At 38.5% G+C, this 25,128-nt stretch overlaps 2 protein-coding genes across 3 annotated transcripts in view; one reads left to right on the forward strand and one right to left on the reverse strand.

Annotated features, from left to right (window-relative positions):
• The window catches only part of pth1r (parathyroid hormone 1 receptor), an 84,715-nt gene extending 75,497 nt beyond the window's left edge, over positions 1–9,218 (forward strand). For both annotated transcript variants that reach the window (XM_034703848.1, XM_034703847.1), the window contains 7 exons: positions 1,548–1,701; positions 3,360–3,420; positions 4,431–4,497; positions 4,658–4,752; positions 4,945–5,086; positions 5,390–5,431; positions 5,516–9,218. In XM_034703848.1, coding sequence (XP_034559739.1) covers positions 1,548–1,701; positions 3,360–3,420; positions 4,431–4,497; positions 4,658–4,752; positions 4,945–5,086; positions 5,390–5,431; positions 5,516–5,878 — 924 coding nt within the window. In that variant the 3' untranslated portion in view covers positions 5,879–9,218. The remainder of the gene's footprint in view (positions 1–1,547; positions 1,702–3,359; positions 3,421–4,430; positions 4,498–4,657; positions 4,753–4,944; positions 5,087–5,389; positions 5,432–5,515) is intronic.
• Positions 9,219–9,366: 148 nt separating this feature from the next.
• tmie (transmembrane inner ear) lies at positions 9,367–22,763 on the reverse strand. The gene is made up of 4 exons (XM_034702907.1): positions 22,653–22,763; positions 19,822–19,939; positions 17,196–17,345; positions 9,367–9,695 (listed from the first exon to the last, which is right to left on the reverse strand). The coding sequence occupies exons 1-4, from the start codon at positions 22,761–22,763 to the stop codon at positions 9,397–9,399; spliced, it is 678 nt and encodes a 225-aa protein (XP_034558798.1). The 3' UTR covers positions 9,367–9,396.
• Positions 22,764–25,128: the final 2,365 nt, after the last annotated feature.

Genomic DNA, 25,128 nt, shown 5'->3' on the forward strand with positions numbered 1-25,128 from the left:
AATAATCACCTTGTGTGGTGTATCTACTCATAAAGGACTTTAAATCTGACATGAACACATTTTAAACACAGCACTGAGTGCTTTAGTTGTTAAATATCATGACCATCACAGGCATCGTAGAAACAGATGGGCATTCATGGGCATTATGTTGATATTGGATGATTCTTGTGTACACAATCCTTCAAATCCTTTCACACCACTGTTCAGTTCAAACAAGCAGTATAGTGTGAAAGAACAGTGTGTTGTTTGTGCAGTGGAATGAAAGGTCAGTGCATGTGGCCGGGTGATAGATAGCTGTGAAAAGCATTCAAGCTGTAAAGGTTGGGGATTCCTTTTGGAACAACAGATAAGAATTGTTGTGTCATTGATTAAAAATTAAAGTTTTCCTTTATCTTAGCAGTTAAGCATGTATCCCAGCCCTGTGGGATAACAGCAGCTGCAGCTGAAGGGTCATTGTTTTTTTTTTACAAGCTGATGGGGATAGATGTAAATGAAAATGATGAGTAATCAGTGCAGAGACACAAGAGCACTGAGAGGAAGTGGTTTGGTGTAATGTTGGAATATGAAACAGCAGCAACATCTGAAGAGCTGGAGCCCCATGCGAACGACAGCTTTACAAGAGAGAACAAGCTCCTCCTTTCATCCCCAGTTGCATTGTTATACAAATACCGTGATTTATACCCATTTCATTGTGCTTTTCTCACCTTTTTAAATAAATCATTAGGCAATGAGAAATATTTTAAATGAGTACCTGTGCTGAAAAAAAAAAAAAAAAAAATTCAGGTGGAATTACATTTTGTAGAATTATGTTTCATTTGCAACTTGACTTTATCAAAAGCAAGGGGAATTTTCTTTTGTCTTTTTGAATTATAAACGGTAAATATCTCAAATTAGTTTGGCTCATATCAAAGCAGGCATGCAATTACAATAACAGAAAACAAAGTACAATAAAAAAAAACCTCTAAAGCAGTTTAATTATTTTTTTAAGTTATATTTTAGTTTTGGAGGTCATCAGTAATAAACATGTGATACTTGTCATGATAACCTCTTGTAATCATCCATATAACATTTAAAAGGCTGAAACACAAAGGTGTTGAGTTGTGGACTGATGAAGTATTAGACTTGAGATGACGCGTCGATGCGAGTGCTATAGGTACTGAGACTTTGCTTCTAAGGAAGTTCCTGCAGACCCTGTAATTGAACTCACCTACAGTTTTATTCATAGTGCTAAAGTGAATAAAGAACATGACAGCTGCATCAACAGAGAAGCTTCACTCTTTGAAAGGTGTCAACTCTTATTTGTTGCTGTGCCAGCAGTGTTTGAATGTTATGAATTAATACTTATGGGAGCCCTACAGAGCATATTCATACACTGCCACCAGTGTATGAAAGTGGTGGGAATGAGTGAATGTGACATGTTATGTAAACGCACTTTGTGTTGTCAGAAAGAGTAGATTGATATATACGATTGATACGAAGATATGATTGATACTCTGTTTGTCAGTGTGACTGTGGATTGAACTCGTTCTCCTCTTGTTTGTGTTCAGATTGGCTGTAAGGTGGTTGTAACCTTGTTCATGTACTTCCTGGCCACCAATTACTACTGGATCCTGGTGGAGGGGCTGTACCTGCACAGCCTCATCTTCATGACCTTCTTCTCTGACAGAAAGTATCTTTGGGGATTTACTCTGATTGGATGGGGTGAGTACTGCTTTGTTTTACCTGCAGGTGTACGATCACACTTTGTAAGAGGTATTATGTAGTGAACAGGTGGCTATTCAGATTAGGATCCTCTCGGGGTGAGATAAGGCCCTGTCTAGTCAGGGTCTTCGCTCACCCTGAAGCAATCCTAATCCACATAACCACCCACTCACTATTTATTATCCTGCTTATTATCCAGCCACAGATGATTTTATTGGTTTAAGATTTTTTTTTTATGCAGCCAAAAAACTGTCTCTCAGATTTCCATGGTTGGGACCAGCATTGTTGCAGGTGGAAGTAACATTAAACTAAACATTTTAATTCACGGTAGAGTCCAAACAAATGTTTCCCCATTGGCATTTTGAACTCTGAATTAAGGTCTTCTGCCCCGTAACTTTCAAAAATCTGTCAACATTTTCCTTCAATCAGTTCTTCAGCACTGCTTAAGCCCTTACCATGTTGAATTTGCATTTGCGTCGAGTCTGTCCTCATCATTTTGGTCAACATCTCTTTAATTCAGCTCCTTGTTTTTCTTTAACCTCCCTTGTGGTTCCTACACTCTTTGCTGGTGACTGGTCACTGTTAACCACAAACCAGAAGTGTTGTTTTCTCCAAATGAGTTAAAAGTGATAGTAAAAATATCCTCCATTTTATTTTGCCTAAACATTTTGGCCCTCAAAAGAACACAACAACCAAACAATCATAATACTATTCTACAGTAATTTAACAAGCAGAGGAGCAGATTGCAGTATTCTCTGTGTTCAGGCTGTGACGCAGAGTGGACATACAACATTCAATAAGCAAGAGGAAAGGTGATGTCCTTGTATAGCTGTGAGATTAACACTGGCGTTAAGCAACAAATACTTTATATTCCCTTACTTGCAAAAAAAAGTGCCTGTCTATGTGTACGTATTGCTGTGTTTCCTGTGCTACAGTAGATATACTTGCTGCAACTGATGCTAATCCATCACAATCTCCTCGGTGGTCATGTGTTTATTAACGGCAAAAACTATTGAAACATAACTTGCATAGCTTTATTGGCTGTATTCAAATTGAACTATTTCTGTATGAAGTCTTACAATAATGGATCACATATGGAATTTTGAATCAATTAAAATTGCAAATGTGTTTTTTGGAAGGCATCTCGTAATCCACAAGCTCCCACTTTGGAAACCACTGATTCAGAATGCTAACAGACACTTTTGTGGATTAATTTATTGTGACGTAGTGGATCAGGTTCTCCATGGCATTACTTTGGCTGTTGAGAATTACTTACATTTTGGAGTTTTGATCAATCAGAATCAAGTATGTGCCACAGCAGAGTATTACATGCATCATGAATGGTATGTTTGGCATGATGTTTTGATAGTCTAAGTCATATGCAAAAACCTTTTGGTAAAACTCAGAGTCACTGTCGGGGTAGACTAGAATAGAGGAAAAGGACTATTGCATGAAAACGGGCTTTACAGCTCCTGCATTGTACACACTGTGCGTATTAGTGACATAAGCACAGCGCATACAATGTGGATGCTGTGCTACCCAGGTTCTACCTATGTTAGCACTTTATGCACTTCTTTAATCATCATCTAGACTTTTCTCCAAAGTGATCGCTGCTTTATCACAAGAATGTCTTCTTTATCTTTGATTCTCTCTTTCAGGAGTACCAGCTATGTTTGTGACGGTTTGGGCAACAGTGCGAGCCACATTTGCAGACACAGAGTAAGTGATCTGCACGAGTATTGTATCTGCATTATTCTCGTTGAGTTTGAATACATAAATACAAAAGGTTAAGTGTTCCTCGAAGCAAAGAAGGCCGGTGCAAACTGAGTCATGGTGGAGTTCATGTCAGAAGCTTTATTTTATTCAACAAATGTGAATGCTCAAACAAAGATGTATTCACTGTAGCACTTCTAACAGAAGAACGTTTCAAAGGCTTGCATGGGGAAATTCAACTTCAAATAATAATAATAGCAAAAGAAAATTCAAACTTGCCACACTTCTACATTTACCTCTTCATTACTTGTTGGGGAAAGTTTCTCGACATTACAAGTTTTATGAAATTACGTGCTTCATATCCTCGACACATGGAGAACAAATCATTTCAGCTGGCAGAAACGCTAACCTGCTACCTTTAAAATAAAAGCCTGTGCTTTAGTACACATACAACTCTGAAAATACACGATACATTGTTCCCAATACAGCTCAACAACATCACACAACTACACAACCATGATAATAATCACAGCTCTGACATTCAGCAGGAAGAAAAAAAAAGACCCAAGGACTAATATCGACCACCAGGATTTTTGTCCACACATCTGTTTCCCTGTTACCCGAGCTCTAGTCAAAGACTTTTGATTGATAAAGTCAGTGAAGTTCATTAAACCAGAGAAGGGCACAAATTATGTTCTTCAATTGTTGTTACCTCCAAGGCCTCATATATGCAAACATTTCCAAAGAGTCTGATGTATTTAAACCATTCATGAGCTGTTAGGTTAGATAATATGTAGAACATTTGGACTTCATTAGATGTATTTTTCCACAGTTCCACATGTGATATTATATGTGAGTGGAAGGTAAGGGATGGTCGTAGACTTTCTAAATCTTTTGGCAGACCTTCTTTCACCTTCCTCAATCAAGGATTACCTGTGTGCTTGAACCATCTCACCTAGCAGCCTGATCCTTACTTATCTTCTACTGATCCATTTTGTTGTTGCTGATCCCTGCAGGTGTTGGGACTTAAGTGCGGGCAATTTGAAATGGATTTATCAAGTGCCTATCCTGGTGGCTGTCGTGGTGAGTACATGCCCTCTGCTTGCAATTTTATCCTGCTGTGGAGGAAAGAAGCATGTCTGACTGCACCTGTGGCACTGCAGCTGTTGGATTAGCCCTCCCTCCCATTATTATGGTGTGCAAGACATGTCATTAAATCATTATGTTTCTATTTTTACCACAGGTCAATTTCATGTTGTTTCTGAACATAATCAGAGTACTGGCAACTAAACTACGAGAAACAAATGCTGGAAGGTGCGACACAAGACAACAGTACAGGTACTGAGTGTTAGCATTGTGCTAATTCATCATTTATTTTCTAGATTCATTCATTGTGCGAGAAGTGTGATATAACCACGAATGTTATTATGAAACAAGCAGCATTGGCATCATGTGACTGCTTCTAAAGGTTTAGCAAAACTCAGTATTTTCTCAGGATGTCAAAATGTAACCGTCATGTCGCTGTTACAGAAAACTGTTGAAGTCCACGTTGGTGCTGATGCCGCTCTTTGGTGTCCACTACATCATATTCAACGCCATGCCGTACACAGAGGTGTCTGGAGTTCCCTGGCTGATCCAGATGCACTATGAGATGCTGTTTAACTCTTTCCAGGTAAAGCTGCTGTGGCCGAAGTTTCAGAAATGATCATTTAGGTCAGATGGATCCTGAAATCCTGTCTCTTTTCAAGTTGACTAGATCCAGAGGAGAAATTTTTATCATAAATATATAAGGGTTGTGCTTAGATCTCCATAAGGCACAATCTATACAGTTCTATTAACACTAAAAAGATTCACTGTATATATTTTATATCATATTCTCTCTTAGATATAATGTTTTATTTAATCATTTTTGCACACTGGAGCTAGCTGCCATATATCCATATTGTAAGAGTGTTGTCTTCTCTTTCCCTTCCAGGGATTTTTGGTGGCAATTATTTACTGCTTTTGCAACGGAGAGGTAAGATCTATTAGCATTTTAAACCTAAATGAACTGCATGATGTGTTCAGCTTTGATTTGTCTAAACAACTTTTTCTCTCTCAGGTACAAGCTGAGATCAAAAAGTCTTGGAGTAGGAGGACTCTGGCTCTGGACTTCAAAAGAAAAGCTCGGAGCGGCAGTAACACGTACAGCTACGGACCAATGGTGTCTCACACCAGTGTGACTAATGTCACCGCCAGAGGACCTCTGGCCCTGCACCTCACCACCAGGCTAGGCCCCGTGCCTGTGAACGGACACAGGAACCTGCCCGGGTACGTAAAGAACGGCTCAGTGTCTGAGAACTCCATACCTTCATCAGGACAGGAGCTCCAGCTCCCTGATGAGGAGCATTCTGCAGCCACGCGGCCCTGCGAGGATGAGAAACCCTCCCCCGTTGTGGAGGAGGAGAGGGAGACAGTCATGTGACCGCCAGGCTGATTGGGATGAAAACTGGGAATAGTCAAGATATGAAACTGTCAGAAAAAACACGCTGCATTCATCAACACTGCAATGTTCTGGCTCGCTTCACAGGAGGAAAAACTGGCAGAGTGACGAGGCTCGTGGCATAAAGGGTGTATCACTTCTGTGAGCCAGGCTGCCTTTATCTTGGAGAGAGCAACCTTCATTTCTGTCGCAAATTCTCTCAGCTCTTTCACCAAACGCCTGCCACGGTGAATGTGTAATAGGATGAAAACCGACTGCCATTTCTCATTTGTTCTCCACTGCCAGAACTGTTGTTTTCTTGTTTTTTGGGATTGCTTTTTTTGGCTAATATCTTGAGCTCAGCTTTCATGCATAAATTTGTTACAGCAGTTGCCAGGAATGGCCTTAATCACCTAAAAGCCAGGTGGAGTTTTGAGTGCACTTAGAGGCACATGTTGGGGCAATTCCATCAGCAAGACTTCAGACGAGTCAGCACGTAGACTACGTATTTAGGCTCTGCTTGAAAATATTAATTCTACCTTGTGAGGCATCTGTGCATGCTCTCCAGCATAGCATCTCATTTGTTCTGCAATGGCTCAAGTCCACTTCAGTGTTAAAGGGAAGGTACTCAGGTAATTGAAGTCCTCTGTTGTTGCACACCTATTTTTATACTTTTAAAGTTTTGTTACAGCGTATTCAGCATTTCTCTGAGGATGATGGTGTTTTATATAAAGCTGTTATAAGTTTTTTTTCCCAAATGTTCCACCAATTTTGCTGTTTCGAAAAAAAAACCTGGTTTGTATTTCCCTCGTTTATACAGATGTAGAAGAGTTCAAATGAATGTTTCATATTTAAATTCTCTCCAAAAATCCCCCCCCCCCCTCTCTCTCTCTCTCTCTCTCTCTCTCTCTCTCTCTCTCTCTCTCTCGCTCTCTGTCTCACACACACACACACACACACACACACACACACACACACACACATGCCATGATGCCAAAGTAAGTTTCCTTTTCGAGGACAGTCTCTCTTTGGGTTCAGTGTTAGCTGAGGTAAAGAGGAACTTTATGGAAATGGTACAAAAATGGTATCACATGTACTCACACATTTTGGAGGCAGGAAACCCCTTTTAAAAACACAGTTTGCAGGAAATGGTCTTCAACTCCACTGGAATGTTAATTAAATGAGGAATCTCAGAAAATCTTTAACAAAAACATTTGTGCAGGTTATGAAGGACAAGTCAGAAATGAATAACACACGGTAAATTGTTCAGTGATATGCTGCTTTTTTGTGTAAATATCTACAAGTCACAATGTTTACAAAGATCAGAAATACATTCTAATTGTGAGCTAATAGTGTTCGTGTGTATGGATATGTTATAAAGCTATGTTTCTATGTATTTTTTCTTCTTGTGTGTTGTTTTACGGAATGTTTGCAATATTTGATGGTGTAAATAGTCCAAAAGAAAACTGGTGAATATATGTACAGGTGGCAGAGGGCATTTAAACAAGCATTCCTTGATTTTTTTTCCAACTCTGTAACTTGTCATTTACCATACGTAGCCTGCACTTTTTGCAGGTTAGGTTACATTGTATCTCACACCAAAGAGAAAAGGCATGATACAATGTCCAAGTAAAGGTTTTCTTTCCAGCTGTTTTTATGTTTTCATGTATGATCTTGTTTACAGTGACCAAAAGTCTTAATGTTGCAGTAAAATTTGCCCTCCAAAATTAATGCAGCAGGTTTGTAGTGTAGGAGTATGTCAAGATAAGTGTTGAAACAGAGAATCTAGGAAATAAGTTGCTTCATATGTTTGTACTTGCATGTAAACAGCAGTGAGGGATGAAGAAACCAGTGTGATGTGTCAGCTTGACGTGGGCAGATAGTGTTAGCATTAAAGGCATCTTTGTTGCTTTCAGTTTTCCTCTTAACTTAAGATGCTCCTTTGCTGGACTGGAGGAGGGATTTCGATTAGGTTCAGCTAGCTACATTCATTCTAGCAAATGTGACCCAAACTTTTTTTTGTGCACAGTATTCATTCAACACCATGAAATACTGACCAGCATTGGATGATTCATTCTGATTCTTGATCCATTAAGGTGTTTGCTGAAGTCAGATTTGGTAGTTTGGAACCAGGTGTGTTCTGGTTTTTACAGCCTAAGAGGCCCCGCAGCAGGTCAGCTTCTAGAGCAGATGGCATTTCAATCAGACGCTCCCTTCCTTTTTCCCATAGGGCAAATGTTTCATGGCTAAGTCTGGAGTAGAATCAGATTATCTTAATTGTCAACAAAATCTGTGAAAAGATCAAAAACAAGAGTAAACTAACTTTCAAGTATTGTCTGATTGGCCTTTACCACTGAGCCACAGACATCCCTTGGTGTCCGTAAACTATTAAAAACACATTACGAAGGCACACTGGTACAATGTATGTCACTATGCTTCATTATGGTAAATTTAGGTCCTAGGGGCTTGCATATTTGAGTTTCAACAACAGAAATGAATGCTTTAACAATGTGAAATATTTACAGCATTCACTTAAAGCGGGGTGTATGCACTCAAACCTTTTAGAGCTCAGAGAAGTGCATTGTAGTCAAATTAGACCCAACTTGAACATCTCCGTGAAAATTGATCATCACGTCTCATCAAGGTTGAGTGGACTGACTAAAACTTTAATGCATGCTGCTGCAGGCTACAGTGACTGAAGACTGAGGAGACTCACTATTAACCTTTAATTGGTCCCTTTTATCTGGAATTTATTAACCATTCTCTGAGAACCTTAATCTGATTTTTGATCAAGTTTAAAAGTAAAGCAGAGATGCATAAACATTTCTAATTACAGTTGATTGAAGTGATTCTTCTTCATATTTAACCCAGCTTTCCACTAATTACCATAGCTTACGTAAATATTATGTTTCTGTCATGTTAATCAGACATATTTTAGTCAAAAGGGGGCATGAAAATCTTAAATTAAAAGTAAAATGTAAGCACTTTAATATGCTTTAAAACAGTATTTTGTTCTGATTGTATCATGTATAATGATTGTGTTTTGGATATAAGTGTACGGTAAGGCCAATAACCATAGAGCTAATGTTGTATTTCTGTTTTTAAATACCTCTCATGGAAGTATAAAAATGTGTATCATTGTCTTTTATTTATCTCCGTGGAGTCGACATGGGTCTTGTGCTTCAGATGCAGTATGTCGGGGGAGTGTTGGCTCAAACACACTTCACCTTCCAGTGTAGTGATGAAGGCACGCTGTAGATATCAGTGTAAACTGTTTCTGGTCTTTCATGTTCATCAGTGAATTGTGAACACAACAATAAATCTTGAATTTTACTGTACATAACTCTTATGTCGTTGCAGCATTTATGATTCTGATGTAGACAAATGATGCACTTCTTAGGTACAATGTTTTTATTTTTTATATATATAATATGATATAAATTCATTTAAAAAAAAAAAAAAAAAAAGGCGCAGCAAAATTGCTAAAAAACGTATCTTCAGTGTGTCCATAAAAGCAGATTTCACTTTTGAGCTTTCTTTGCTCCCCCTTTAGCTCCTCCCTTACCTCCTTTTTCTCCCTTATCTCCTTTGTCCCCTCGGTCACCTTTCTCTCCAGGTTTCTTTCCTTTCCCATCACTGGCATCTTTTTTAGATGGTCCCTTTTCACCCTTTTCACCTTTCTTAGCATCCTTCTCATCTCCCTTCCCTTCTTTGGCACCCTTGCCCTCTTTCTTGCCCTCCTTGGTCTTCTTTTCTCCTTTTTCACCATCCACTTTCCCAGAAACTGTTGTTACCTCCTCCTTCTCTTCTACCTTTGCAGCTATGAACACACAAGAAAAAACAAGTCAAGGCTTCATGAAATCACCAGGTATCACCAGGGTCCTGCTGCCTGAAGTTCTAATTGGAAAAGAGAATTTATTCTGACAGAAGGATGGTTAAGTAGGTTGAATCTAATGAAGGCACATCTGTTTCACTCTCGTCTAATAAGCATGGTCTATTTATTTTTCTAATGGCGTGGCTGGAAGGGGTTTTAGTGTGAGTTAAGGAGAACCAAAGTTTACAGTCAGCTTTATGTGTGAGACTGTTTTTCCCATTAGTATTCAGGATGCACACAGATAGCAGGAGGCAAGAATAGCTCCTCTCCTTTGAGGTATAAACTGTGGTTGAGGAAATGTGTATTTAAACAACAAATAAGAAAATGTACAGAGAAATATCAGGATAGATAGTAATGATATTTTCAGGAATACAATCAATGAGAAGACAAGGTACACGCTCGCTAGCAGCATACATACATACATACAGTACATACAAACAGACAGACAGATGGACGGACAGACGGATGGACAGACGGCAATTGGACAGACAGACAGACTTTACATACATATATACATGCGTGTATATATGTATATATACAGTGCTCAGCATAAATAAGTACACCCCTAACAGATTTGTTAGAAAACCTTTACTGTCCATTCAGGATCAGTATGTTACAATGAAACATTTTGACATATTGATTGCAAACAAGATTTGTTAATTTGAGTATAGAAAAAAATAATTTTTCTATCAATTTCATTCAAGACCATGTTTCGAAAATGAGTACACCCCAATGAAAGTCTTAGGAGCAAAGCTAAATTTGGACTACAAAATTCTAATTGACAAGAATTCAACCACAGGCAAGTCTTATTACTCATCAGCAGACACCTGACTATAAAAAGGCATTATTTAACAAAGAAAACCCTCTCCCATTTCATGCTGTCAGTAATGGCTCCACATGGAATAGAACTGTCACAATACCTGAGAAAGAAAACAATTTATTTACACAAGAAAGGTGAAGGCTGCAAGAAGATTAGCAAAGCTACTCATCAGTTAGAATACTGTATCAAAAGTGATCCAGCAATTTAAAAAGGATGGAATTGCAACAATCTCTCAGAGACGTCCAGGCCGTTCAAGGAAATTAACAACCCGATAGGAGTGTCTTCTGTTGAGATGGGTCGAAGAAAACCACCATGCAAGTTCACTGCAGTTAGCTAAAGAGGTGGAAAGTCAAACTGGAGTGACCGTTTCCTGTGATACAATACGGCATACGCTGCAGAGGAACGGCCTGCATGGGTGTCGCCCAAGAAGGAAACCTCTCCTAAGGCCCATGCACAAAAAGCCCGTCTAGCATTTGCCAGGGCCCATGCTGAAAAAGGTGAAGACGACTGGGAAACTGTACTATGAAGTGATGAGACCAAAACTGTATGGCGGCGTAAAGGTGTACAAGGAGAAATGTAAAGTGCCCACAGTAAAACCTGGTTTGTGGCAGTGTCCTCATGTGGGGCTGCATGAGTGCTGCTGGTGTCGGGGAGCTTCACTTCATTGATGGAATCATGAACTCACATATGTACTGCTCAATACCGAAAGAGAAGATGCTGCCATCACTCTTCGTGCACTTTTCCAACATGACAATGATCTCAAACACACATCTAAGGCCACAGCTGAATTTCTGAAGAAGAACACGGTGTAAGTGGTTCAGTCGACAAGTGTGACTCCTGATCTGAACCCAATCGAACACTTGTGGGGAATTCTTAAGAGACAAGATGAGGCACTAAAAGAGGTCATCCTCCAAGAATGGAAAAAAAGATTGATGAAGCATTACATCAGCAAATTGTCCATTCCATGCCTAGAAGACTTAGTGCTGTCCTTAAAAATCATGGAGGTCATACAAAATACTAGATATAGTAGTTTTTGTTGTGGGGTGTATTCGTTTTTGCTACAATTATTTTGAGCAAAACTGAAGATTTTGTTATCCAAGTTATATTATTAACTTTTCTTTCATGATATGAGTAAAACAAATGTTCTGTGGAACTTAGTTTTGTACACTTTTTTAAAAATTGCTCTTGTGTTAACTGAGAAATTGATTTAAATCTTACTTTTCAAAGAGGGTGTACTCTTTCATGCTGAACACTGTATGTATGTATGTATGTATGTATGTATGTATGTATGTATGTATGTATGTATGTATGTATGTATGTATGTATGTATGCATGTCTGTATATGCATGTCTGTATGTATGTATGTATGTATGTATGTATGTATGTATGTATGTATGTATGTATGTATGTATGTATGTATGCATGTATGTATGTATGTATGTAGGTATGTATGCATGAATGCAAGCATGTATGCATGTATGTATGTATGTATGTATGTATGCATGTATGTATGTATGTATGTATGTATGTATGTATGTATGCATGTATGCATGTATGTATGTATGTATGTATGTATGTATGTATGTATGTATGTATGTATTTATGTATTTATGTATCTATGTATCTATGGGTGACATAATCAAGTACAGCGTAAGCAGCTCAGCCTTGTACCTGAAGTAAACACTACTTAATGTGGTATTCCATGGTGGCCAATTTGAGCAAATGAGGATGCTAGATAAAAGTGTGTAGCAGCTGAAACATTTTTCTTGTGTAGGTGGTGTTCATAGACGTTGAAAATTATAGCCGCAAGTTGCAGCTGGCATAAGCAGCTGCAGCACACAAGAGCCAGCTCGCACTGCAAATTTTACAAGGAATTACCCCGTGGAGGTTGTTTTCTCATTTGATATTAAATGAACTCTCACCAATTAGATATACAAACTATTTTTTCTGATGGTCTACAAATCAAAGACTGGGGGTAAAAATATGAATGGCATAAGTCATTTGTTTCACTTACAACCTGAGCCCACAGTTATGTCTTACAGGGTACACCCCTAATATGAAGCTGGCATGGAGATCTATCAGACTCAAACAAACCCTCCAAAAGACACTTTACAGCCACAGGTGAGACTCTGCACACTACACCTGTGATACAGATCAACAAGAAGCATTGGTTTGATTTTACACTTCAGCAACTATTGTGTAAAAGCTGTGAAAATTGCTCAAAGGAGAGATTTCTGTCGATGTCAAACAGAATGTCATAGCTTTTTTTGGTATGTTTTCCCAGTAGCAACGCAAACATTTGCTTTACAAATGCTGCAGTGACACTGGATACACAAACGGAGGCCAAGAAACCAAACAACTAACATACACCAGATGTCCAACGTTGCTAGAGGGGGTTAAAGTAAACCTGAAATTATTTCAGTCCTGTGTTTTTCAGTGTAAGCTGACTTAAAATAATCAAACAAACATCAGATTGTTTGTGAATGGATTTCTTTGTAATTTCACTGAAGAATCATGAAACTGTTTGCTGCTCTTGTCATTATGCAGATCTCTTGCAGTTATGGGTAATGTTTTGATGTCTCTTCATCTTTTTTGTTTTTCAATACAAGTCCACTTTTAACATAACCTGGAGAGATGGCTCAACACAAATATGACTAGAAGCCAGCATGGTTTGGTGAAGGCTTAATCAAAACACCTTTGAGAAGTTTTTAGCTGACCACCTCACCTCAAACTGCTTCAACAACAAGATCTGACTACATATAGTTCAGACCAATGGAAAGGAAGGAGGAATAATACTCACATATTAAGGAGCATATTGACCACAAGATGAACCTTATTATAAGACAATCAACCATTTTCAAGATTATTAACTTCTTTGAAAACCAAATCTTGATTTCATAAAGAAAACATTTTTTAATGAAAATAATTATTAAATAAACTTAGTAAATGCAATGAGGTAGGTTCTTGTTTAACACCTCTTAAATGAAATCTTGTTTTCATGTCTTTTCATATGACATTGACAGATTTATGTGGAAAAAAATATAAACACATGTCCAATGAAGCATAGTTTGGTATGCAAATACTATAAAAAACGAAATGACCTGCAGTCTAACTGATGGATGATGAGTCTGGTAATAGGCATACCTTCGATCCATCACTCAAACATGCATTTTAAGATGATCTTTGAGTGCTCACCACCTTCAAATCCCTCGCACGGTCACCATATTTGGGAACTTGGGATGTTTTTGCAACTGGCCTCACACCTTGCTTAAAAAACAACTAGGACATGTTATACACATGTTAAAATGACCTTTATATGGGGACTCTACATGAGCAATGAGAGCAAAGAGATCACCAGCAAGATCATTTGTTATTTGCTACAAAACCAAGATCTGTTTTGCCTTTGACTTATTAGGAGTAGTAGTGAAATATTTTAATATTGCCTCTAAAGATCACTCATCACCAGGGGCATGTCCACATATTTTATCGAGTAAAGTACCAACAAAAGAAAATCTGCAACATCTTGATGCAGAGAAAGCAGCCTTCACGACATAGTCCAAATAGATTATTTTAACATGGTTCCTAGCGTTGTGACTAACTGGAGAAATAGTCAATCATAGCTCAGGAGCTGGTTGAAGACAGACAGCAGCAAACTGCCACTGTGACAAAAAATCAAAGTGTACTACTCCGGGGGAGTTAAATCTTAACACGGCCCAACCTTATCATGTGTCTGTCACTCCACCGCCTGGGCTGTGAATGTGTACTGATTTTTTTCTCTAACTGGCCATTCAATGAACAGATGTGTATAAGATTTATTTGAGATAAGTCACAAAACAGTGTGCGTTTGATGACACTGACAACTTCATTTCAAACTACCTGCCATGACTCACTTTGTACTGTAAAGGAAAGCAGGGGAGCAATAAGTCAGAGATGGTGTCAGATAGAGAGGGACTGATTCATAACTCAGTCTCTTCAGTTCATGGATTTTATTTTATGCAGTACCTGTGTGAGGGCTTGTGAGGGAGGTGTAGAGAAAACAGGCTGGTGGATAGAGACAATGCTCCTTTAATTGTATTCTCTCAGTGTATTCAAAGACAAAATCGGCTGTGAAACTAATGAAGCTCCCTGCTTGGGAGACTTGGATGCTATTTACAGCTGGGTTAGTATGTGCAAAAGTATTGTGCCAAATCATTGATCTTTGAAGCTAACTTAGGTCTTTTAAGGGTGTAAGCTCCATCTGCAAACAAGTAAACAGAACGGATGCGCTACTGTTATTCATGCACACAACCAGAGGATAAGCCTGGCCCTTTCTTTATCCTCATTTGCAAAATCTAATTAAGCTATGTTTGATGTTATTTTTTACCTTATGCTCGTAACAAACATTTTGCGAGTGCACTGTTATTTTGCATAATCAGGCCTTCATTCTAAAGAGAGAACTTATAAACTTTGATTATTTCACTTTTTTATTGAGATTTTTCAACATATAATTCAATATTGTATTCACTCTCTACTCTTATGTATTATTTTACTTCATTATCTATCTCCGTGCACTCTCAGTGTTACGTAATCGTTGCATAAAAGCACCAATTTGTTTGTACATTAATATTGCTCTCCTCCTGGTTAATATAAAAGCTAATATTGCAGCATGGTTTGTTTGGAGTTTACGGTTGACATCAGCTAATAAATATGTGTTCATGCTGATTCTTTGAACACGCTGCAGCCAGTGCACATCCCCTCCAGCCACATCCACATGGATGATCAGACATATAGTCACGGAAGAGGATTTAAACCTCAACTCTCTGTGGTGATATGGAAATTGAAGAGTTATATGCTCTCGCCCCAGCAGGATTACCATTTGGTATTATTTGATGTAGTGATCAAGTGAAAGAAAAGCATATTGACAGCTGAATGATCCCCCCCCCCCCCCCCCCCCCCCTCCTATAATTAATTACACAATTATCCATGGATGCAATTGTGCACAAGAATGCATAATGCCGCACATGAGGAACAGGCAGAGACAGATGTCAGTCCCTATTTGTCACATTTCTTCACCTGAAAAGGCCATAGCTAAGCAGCTGAGAGAGCAAAGATGCACAAACGGCAACACATCAGATTCCTGAGAGACAGATAAGTAAAAAACAGGACATGGAATAACAGCTGAGACCCATGTTGCTGACAAGGAAGATCATATTTTATTTACACTTTCAGAAGAAAATGGAATGATGTTTTCTGTAAGTGTATCTTGGGAAAACGGTCAGACAGGTTGTGAAATAATCAACCGCAGAGCACAAACAGGCATGCTGCATGCACCAATTTCCCTTTTGAAAGTACAGACAGTTTTCAATACTAGAATACAGAGTTATAAGACTCCTTTACTTTGAAAATGTCATGCATAATGCAAGATATGTTTATCTTTGATAAAAATACACAAGCCTTAAGAAAAATGAAAGCATAAAAAATACAAAAACTGTTATCTACAGAAGTCCAGCTGCCCTGGAGAAACTATACTGATAAATGCTGAACAATTCATAGACCACCGCCACAAAAGAAGATTCATTTTTTGCCGCACATTGTCACTGCTGCACTACAAAGTTGGATTTTCCTGTCTATACATGAAAGTCTTACGAAAAGCAATACAATGAAAGACGCACTTGCAGACACTCTTACAGTTCTCTGCGCGCCATCTGCAGAAATAGAATTAAAGAGGCCCACTGGATAGACTGATGGCAGGATGTCTGGTTGATATTTGCACTTAACCAACCTTTAGATAAGCTGGTGATACGTTGTTTAGCAAAATGACAGAGCCAGAAGAAAATTCTGAAAAATGGTAAGAGACAATACATGGGTGGAGGGAAAAATATCATCCTGTGTCTGACAAAGTGAGTGAGCTGGGTTGCTCCTCGCTGACCCTAACTATGGAGAGCTGGCTGTTATTAACACTTTCAACCTGCTCTGAGACTGTCTGCACCGCAGGAGCATCTGGGGTAGCTGGAAAAGAGAAAGAAGAAAAGCAGGGAGGGAAGAAGAGGAGAAGAGTAGAAAAGGGAATGACAGTAAGTATAACAGCACACAAACAGAGCAGAAGAATTGAAACTAGTGCAGTGATAATGAAAAGAAAGGGCAGTCAAAATTCAAGAAAATGAAATAGACTTGAAAAGACGTTATGTAAAGAGGAAGTTGTCCTCTCTTTGCCTCAGTCAAAAAGTAGGACTGAATCAGCAAAGAGTTTTGTAAGCTCCTGTAGCTCTGAACAATGTCATTCTCGTATTTAATGCTCATCTGTATGCATGCTTGCAGACCCAAATTGTTGCCACCCGTTAGCAGAAGGCTTTCCTCACCACAAATATTTCTTCTGCCTCTAAAAGCTTTTGTGAAAAGCAATCCCAGACTGATTTAAAGGGGTATAACATACACTGCCTAATTCATTGGTGTCAAAGGATTTCAGAATATGTCATGTTTCTCTTAACTGAAGTCAACCACCTGTTGCAACAAGAATCAATATGCAGAACAACCTTCAATCATCATCAGACTTACAGCTTGTGTTTCTCAGTCAGTTAATTTAGGTATTTATTACCAATTGAGAGAGTCATAACAACATAACAGAGATACAAAAAGTAGCTACTTACATCCCGGGATCTCAGTCAGCTCATTCAGAGGCGGCACAGTTTCTAATGTGTTGGCATATTTTTTGGCGGCCAGCCTCTGCGCGTGTCGTGCCTCGATTTCCTTTTTTGTTCTCGGGATTCGGCATTTAAAAATACAACATAGAGTGATGACTGAAAAAGAGGATGCAAAGAGAAGACAAAAAGTTAACTTGAAGAGTACGGAGTATAATTCCTGCATTGTATGTGATTGCATGACAAGGATTAATGTGTCATTTACCAAAATGTAAATATATTCAAATGGATATTTTTGACCTCTTGATTTCCAGCCTTCTTTTCAAGCCTACATGTTTGAGAAATCTGTCTTTAGAAATGTTGTGTGGTGCTCACAGCACTGAGAAACTTCTTGTGAAAAACTCCCCTTCAAATCCTGACAGAAAACATATATTTGTTCCCATTACTTTGGACAACACAGTTGAAATCACTTCCTGCCAAAAATATTGTCCAACTGAAAGTTGTTAACGTAGAGGTCTGTGGGTTATCAACCAAAAACAAATACACTGTTTTTTCAAGACATATTGATTTTTTTCAGGCATTCAAGCAGAGTGGCTCGGACTGTGAATGTCAACAATTCTTCTGCCCTAGGGTCAAACGGTCAGCCTACAACTTCTCAGATGAATTGTCATCAAATTTTGTGACTTTGGTGACTCCCTGACTTCTTAAGCAACCTACACAGAGTTTGAAACTATATTTTTTGGTGAACAAAGAATGTATAAATAACTATCAGATGGCTTGCTATGACATTTTTCAAGAAATTCCTTCACTGAATTATTTTTAATAACTTGGTCAGATTGTCATCAATCACCATCATCAAGACATAATTTGTATTTGGCCAATTTTTGGAGATTCTCAAATGTTGCACCTATCATCCTTAACTTTACTTTTTGTCCTCTCTGTGTATATTACTTATATAGCCAACAGCTTAGCATTCTATAGCATAACAGAAGAGGTTATGCTATAAAAAAAATACCTTGCAGTACCTGCATCCAAATTGACTTGAGGCACTTTGTTACTCTTACTGATCTTGTTTCCTCTTGTCTAGATCTTTGCTCGTGTTGTTCTTGTTCTCGTATGTATGTCACTTTGGATAAAAGCGTCTGCTAAATGACATTGTAACATTGTAACATTCTAACTCTGTAAATCTGGAAATGAAAAGCTTAGTAGGCTACTTGCAAAACACCAGCAAGCTAGCATGATCATTGTGACCATTATTGTGAATATTGCTTTAAAATAATTAGCTCAAGATAAAGTTTCAGACTCTGGCTACATATATATTTGATATATTTGTTTTTTTGTTTGTTTTTTTTACAAATCGTGCAGTTTTAGAATTGAGCTTAAGACAAAGTTTCAGGCATTAACTACATGTATTTGTTACAACAGTTCTTTTGTGAGCATGTTAGCTTGCCAGTTTAAAAATTTAGCCTAGGACAGAGTCTCAGAGTCTGGCAACAATTCTATCCAGCACCATCATATGAAAATGTGTATTGTTCAATTCAAAGACTTTCAAATGCCATTCCCATCATCTTAAGCTTTACTTGTTAACATGAAGAAAAAAAAAAAAAAAACAGCAAGCTAGCATGACTATTATGACCACTATAGCTTAGTTTTAGAATGTAGCACAAGAAATGTTTCAGACTGTCACTACATATAATTGATAAATGAATCGTTGCATTTATTGTGGCCATGTTACCTTGCAAATTTTATCATTAGGCTTTCGACAAAGTGACAGACTCTAGCCAAAATAACTGATACAACTGTTACACTGATTGTGACCGCTATAGCATGCTAGCTTCATAATTTATCTCAAGACAAAGCTACAGACTCTATATATAAATGTGATGTTAGCATGCTAGTTTTAGAATTTAGTGTAAGACAAAGTTGCTCACTCTAGCTGCATGAGCTTATATGGTTGTTTTACCTCTGTGAGGGTCACAAATTAAATCTGCATCGCGAAATGATATTGTGTGATGCGATAAGAAAAAGCCATTCCTACATTCATGTTCACTCCTGCTCAAAACAACCATGGATGACTTTTTAATTCTGGCTAATCATCCTGGAACCGTTGATGTAGATATAGATAGACATACAGTAGCCTATCTATGACACTGTATCATGTATTGATACAGTAATACAACAGACAACATACTATTGAAAATGTGTTGCATATTTGCAGAGACCAAGTTTTGACTATGAAAAAGCTGCCTTGAAATTTTTGTTTATTTTAAATTCTCATTATTTTACTTTTGGCATTGAACAAGAAAGCTGGAGTAGAATGCATAGATGTTAGGCTGTTCATATTTTTTCTAAATGTGTATCAGATACTCTACAAGTCTGCATAACACATTTGTTTAAACCAACAATAATGCTTTTGGGACCAAAGAAAAAGAGAGACTTTATGCAGGAAACAGAACTGATCACTCTCATACATGACATAATTTTACCACTAGTCACACTGTCCTTGGTACTTAAACTGTGGACATGCAATACATCCTTAAACATCTATGGCCTGCTGTTATGTCTGATGGTAATGGTCTACTTAGAGAATGGTTTGTTAAAAGCACAACAAAGGGATTTTTCAGAATATACTAACCAACAGCTAGAACAAACACTGAGAAGATGCCGATGACCTGCCATAACCTCAACCCCCAGAAAACAACAGTCTCTGAGTTGACAGGATCGGGCTTCTTTGGAGGATCTGTCGGTAAAAGCTGTGGGGGAAAAAAAGCACAACATTGTTATTTTTCAGAGTACCTGCGCTCCACAAATAAACCACTTTGTGTTTCACAAGACGGAGCAAACCTGAGGATGTAAACAAACTATTTATACAACTCACATCACGTCAATTATGCTGTGCGATTTATTGATCTTAGGACAGTGTGGTGTGTTAGTAAAGTAATTGGTGTTAAGATTTCCAGTCACAGCTCCATCTGTCTAACTTAAAGTGGAAATGAAAGGATAATTTACTGTTTGTATAAGTATAAGTCATGCTTTCACAAAAATTTAAAGAAATGAAGAGAAATGCTCTTGAGAGCACCAATTCAATCATTTAACAAGTTTGACAAGGCCAAAATTCTTGAGAGGCTTTTTAAAAAATATATTTTTCATCATTTTTAAGCAGTTGCCAATAAAACAGACACCTACATGGTTCTATCTCCATATTAAAAACCTTTTACTCAACACCAACAAGTGTTGAAGTCAATGAACATTTACAGCATGAGACCCTGCATCAGATTTTCTTCCAACTTTCTCTGCAAGTCTCAATTCTCTGATTTCCAAATGTCAGTCCATATTGTCCAAAATGTCTCGATTTTATGGACATCTCTCACCAGAGCTGGGGTTTGGGGAGCAAAATCTACAAATGCTGTGTGTACCTTTGTGTTAAATCAATGGTTTGATCTATTTGCTGGAGCCAGCAGAGCATTACTGGTCTGATAAAAAAATCATTATCAGGATTTCTCCTCGTCTACTGTATATCGATCATTTGATGAATGATACAAGGTTGTCTTGGAAACTCTATTCTTGGGTCCATATAACAACAACAAATGTGTCAGAAAATTGATGCTTATTACATTAACTCCCTCTACTGACAACATCATTATGTGGTTAAACAGAAAAGTGCTCCAAGAATAAGCTGTGTTGATGAGATCATCGACACCAAAGGCTGAGGTAGGATAAAAAAAAGGGAATGAGATGAGTGTTCTTGTATAAAAACCAAGTAAAACACAGGAATAACAAACAAAAAATATATAATCTTAATGAAGGATTGAATTTTTGGGAAGTGGAAAATAAAAAGGGAGTTGGATGCTCTTCATTTCCAGAGTTGCTTTAAATCTAATGTCTCATCAACAGGACTACAGAACCTGTTGGTTTAGTCAGATCTGAGATTTAAGCTTCCCTTACTGCTAAAGTTGAAAGTATGGGATGCTGTCAAGGCCAAAATTCCGCAATTATCTTCTAAACAGAACACAAGAGGTGCTGAAATCTTCAAAAAAAAGACGCTGTAAAACAAATTGTCTCCATAAGTTACACTCATGTTTATGGATTTCTGCTGCAGGATTAACCTTGGTACAGATTTGCAGCTCTGCTCTTGGATAAAACCAATTTTTGCCTCAAGAGTGATTATGCAATGCTAAGTCCTTTCCTCTGTTGGGCCATTTCACAAGGCGAGATTAGTGGCTATAAGCCTCAAGTTTTCTTCTGGTGCAACAAACAACACAAACTCAGTTGCGTAGTGACCTCAAATTACTTTGAGTTAATCATTAGATAAGCACATTTATTTGAGATTTCTGTTAGCTTGGTTGGTTTTGTTCAGATGTTCTTCCTTAAATACGTTTTGTTTTTCTAAGAGTGCCCTTTAGTGACTAATCAATAGAGATAAGGTTTACCTTAATGGAGGATTAACTTCTCAAAACAAAAACAAAACAGAGAGGCGTAGTGTTTTAGCATAAACATGTATGTCACGCCTGCAGTGTTTCTTTTAATTTCATTTTTCATTTAATATGTGATTTTACCTGAGAGAAGTTAAATAACCATGTGAGCCACATCAAAGTAGAAGGATGTCACCCATGCAGTTATTATGCACTTGGCTGATCATATTGATCTTGTCCTCAGAATAAACCCATGAAAACATCAGATCATTCATTAAGCTTACATCAAAGCCAGCTTTGCTCTATCTCATTTTAAAGGCTCTGAGTGTGTCATAAACATTGTTCGAGAAGTTTCTTGTGCTTTCTCTGACCTTTTAAACCGTGTGTTTGCTTGCTACAGAAGAACGTTCAGAGGACATGGATGTCACATGCAAAGCAGGGTCAGACTGGTATAAATGTGCAGCAATAAACTTGTGTCTATGGCCTCCTTATGTAAGCGTACAGGATTATTTATGATACAGTTTTTTGAGTCGTACAACAGGTAGTCAACATGCAAATTATCCTTAGACATGGCCAGTTTGTTGTTAAATCTGCTAACATTTTCTGAATCATTTGTGCACATTGTTCTCAAAAGACAGTGAGAAGATCGTCTATATTTAGGAGCAGATTTTTAAAGCTTGTTTTATGGAAAACATAGAGGATGTAGCTGCTTTTTAGGTCAGGTCTTTGTTTTGAACTCTGCAATGGAGTCCTTGTTTCTTCTGCCTTAAGGCACAAAAACAACTTGTCGAATCCAGACTCGTCATATTCATCCTCCTGTTTGTATCCATTCAAACAGAGGCTGGGCTGTACAAGGTATAAGACCACAATACATATCATGTTTTAACAAATGCTCACTTACTTCCCCCAAGTAAGGCAAGCAACAACCCAAGCAAACAAACAATCATTACTTTTTCATAAAAGCAGAACACCTGTAACAATCTCACAGAAAGCCTCAGGTTTATTCCTGACAGAGACCTGTGGAGGACACAGGCGTGAGGTTTCAGGCTCTTACCTCAGGATCCGGGACCTGGGAGAACACGGAGGACAAGCACTGAGACAGCAGCACTGCTCCCCAGCCCCGCAGCAGGAGCTGAGGTGGACACACAGGCTGATCCCCAGCCATTCTCTGCCCGTCTTCCTCCCTTCAGCCACCCTGCCCCCTCGCTCTCCTTCTTCCTCTGCCTCTTCTTCAGCCTCTCTGTCTGCTGCCTGCCTGCACTGGCGCCGTTTACAGGACAGGACCACAATGGCCCTGGGTGATTAATGGCTACAATGGTGCTGACGGCTTCCTCCCCATCCACAGTTGTCTGCTGATACTCTCCTCTATCTGTATTTCTCCCTTTCTACTGCAGATACCTCCAGATACACCAGCGGTTAACACTGCAGGCAGAACAAAACTGCTTCACTACAATGGAGGGAGCCAACCCTGCAGTTAGGGTACATTAATTAATTAATAGACCTGGTGTGGTTTACAGCCAGCTCAGCCTGCTGGGGACAGGCAGTTAACACAGTGTGGGGGGATGGGCAGTACAGTTAACCATGAGGTTGGCCTGCGCAGGACAGTGAGGCATATAGCTGTGAGCGTCATCATGTTTATTGCCTCTAAATGTAAAGTGTAAAAATGTGCACAGCCTCGCCCCTTCACTGTGATGAAATGTAAGCCCATGTGCTGTGAAAACCAATGTTTACAATAACAAGCCCACCTAAGGATGTTTATAGTATGTTGGTTTGTAATTGTTGTGTGTATTGTTTATTGCTGCTGTTATATATATATATATATATATATATATATATATATATATATATATATATATATATATATATATATATATGTACACTGCCGTTCAAAAGTTTGGGGTCACTTAGAAATGTCCTTATTTTTGAAAGAAAAGCACTGTTTTTTTCAATGAAGATAACATTAAATTAATCAGAAATACACTCTATACATTGTTAATGTGGTAAATGACTATTCTAGCTGCAAACGTCTGTTTTTTAATGGAATATCTACAAAGGTGTATAGAGGCTCATTTCCAGCAACCATCACTCCAGTGTTCTAATGGTACATTGTGTTTGCTAATCGCGTTAGAAAGCTAATGGATGATTAGAAACATCTTGAAAACCCTTGTGCAGATACGTTAGCACAGCTGAAAAAGGTTTTGCTGGTTAGAGAAGCTGTAAAACTGGCCTTTCTTTGAGCTAGTTGAGTATCTGGAGCATCATATTTGTGGGTTCGATTATACTCTCAGAATGGCCAGAAAAAGAGAACTTTCATATGAAACTCCACAGTCTATTCTTGTTCTTAGAAATGAAGGCTATTCCATGCGAGACATTTCCAAGAGACTGAACATTTCCTACAACGATGTGTACTACTCCCTTCAGAGAACAGCAAAAAACAGGCTCTAACCAGAGTAGAAAGAGAAGTGGGTGGCCCCGGTGCACAACTGAACAAGAAGACAAGTACAGTAGAGTCTCTAGTTAGAGAAATAGACACCTGACAGATCCTGAACAGGCAGCTTTATTAAATGGTACCCGCAAAACGCCAGTGTCAATGTCTACAGTAAAGAGGAGACTCCGGGATGCTGGCCTTCTAGGCAGAGTGGCAAAGAAAAGGCCATATCTGAGACTGGCCAATAAAAGGAAAATATTAATATGGGTAAAAGAACACAGACATTGGACAGAGGAAGATTGGAAAAAAGTGTTATGGACAAACAAATCGAAGTTTCAGGTGTTTGGATCACACAGAAGAAGATTAGTGAGATGCAGAACAAGTGAAAAGATGCTGGAAGAGTGTCTGACGCCATCTGTTAAGCATGGTGGAGGTAATGTGATGGTCTGGGGCTGCTTTGGTGCAGGTAAAGTGGAAGATTTGTACAAGATAAAAGGGATTTTGAATAATGAAGGCTATCACTCAATTTTGCAATGCCATGCCATACCCTGTGGACAGCGCTTGATTGGAGCCAATTTCTTCCTACAACAGGACAATGACCCAAAGCACACTTCAAAATTATGCAAAAACTATTTAGGGAAGAAGCAGGCAGCTGGTATTCTGTCTGTAATGGAGTGGACAGTGCAGTCACCAGATCTCAACCCCATTGAGCTGTTGTGGGAGCAGCTTCACCGTATGATACGCAAGAAGTGCCCATCAAGCCAATCCAACTTGTGGGAGGTGCTTCAGGAAGCGTGGGGTGAAATGTCTTCAGATTCCCACAACAAATTAACAGCTAGAATGCCAAAGGTCTGCAATGCTGTAATTGCTGCAAAGGGAGCATTCTTTGATGAAAGCAAAGTTTGAAGGACAAAATTATTATTTCAACTAAAAATCATTATTTCTAACATTCTCAATGTCTTGACTATATTTTCTTTCCATTTTGTAACTCATTTGATAAATAAAAGTGTGAGTTTTCATGAAAAACACAGAATTGTCTGGGTGACCCCAAACTTTTGAACGGTAGTGTATATATATATATATATATACTATTTCCAATCCA

Source organism: Notolabrus celidotus, chromosome 15 (genome assembly GCF_009762535.1).
Source record: "Notolabrus celidotus isolate fNotCel1 chromosome 15, fNotCel1.pri, whole genome shotgun sequence".
Taxonomy (NCBI): domain Eukaryota; kingdom Metazoa; phylum Chordata; class Actinopteri; order Labriformes; family Labridae; genus Notolabrus; species Notolabrus celidotus.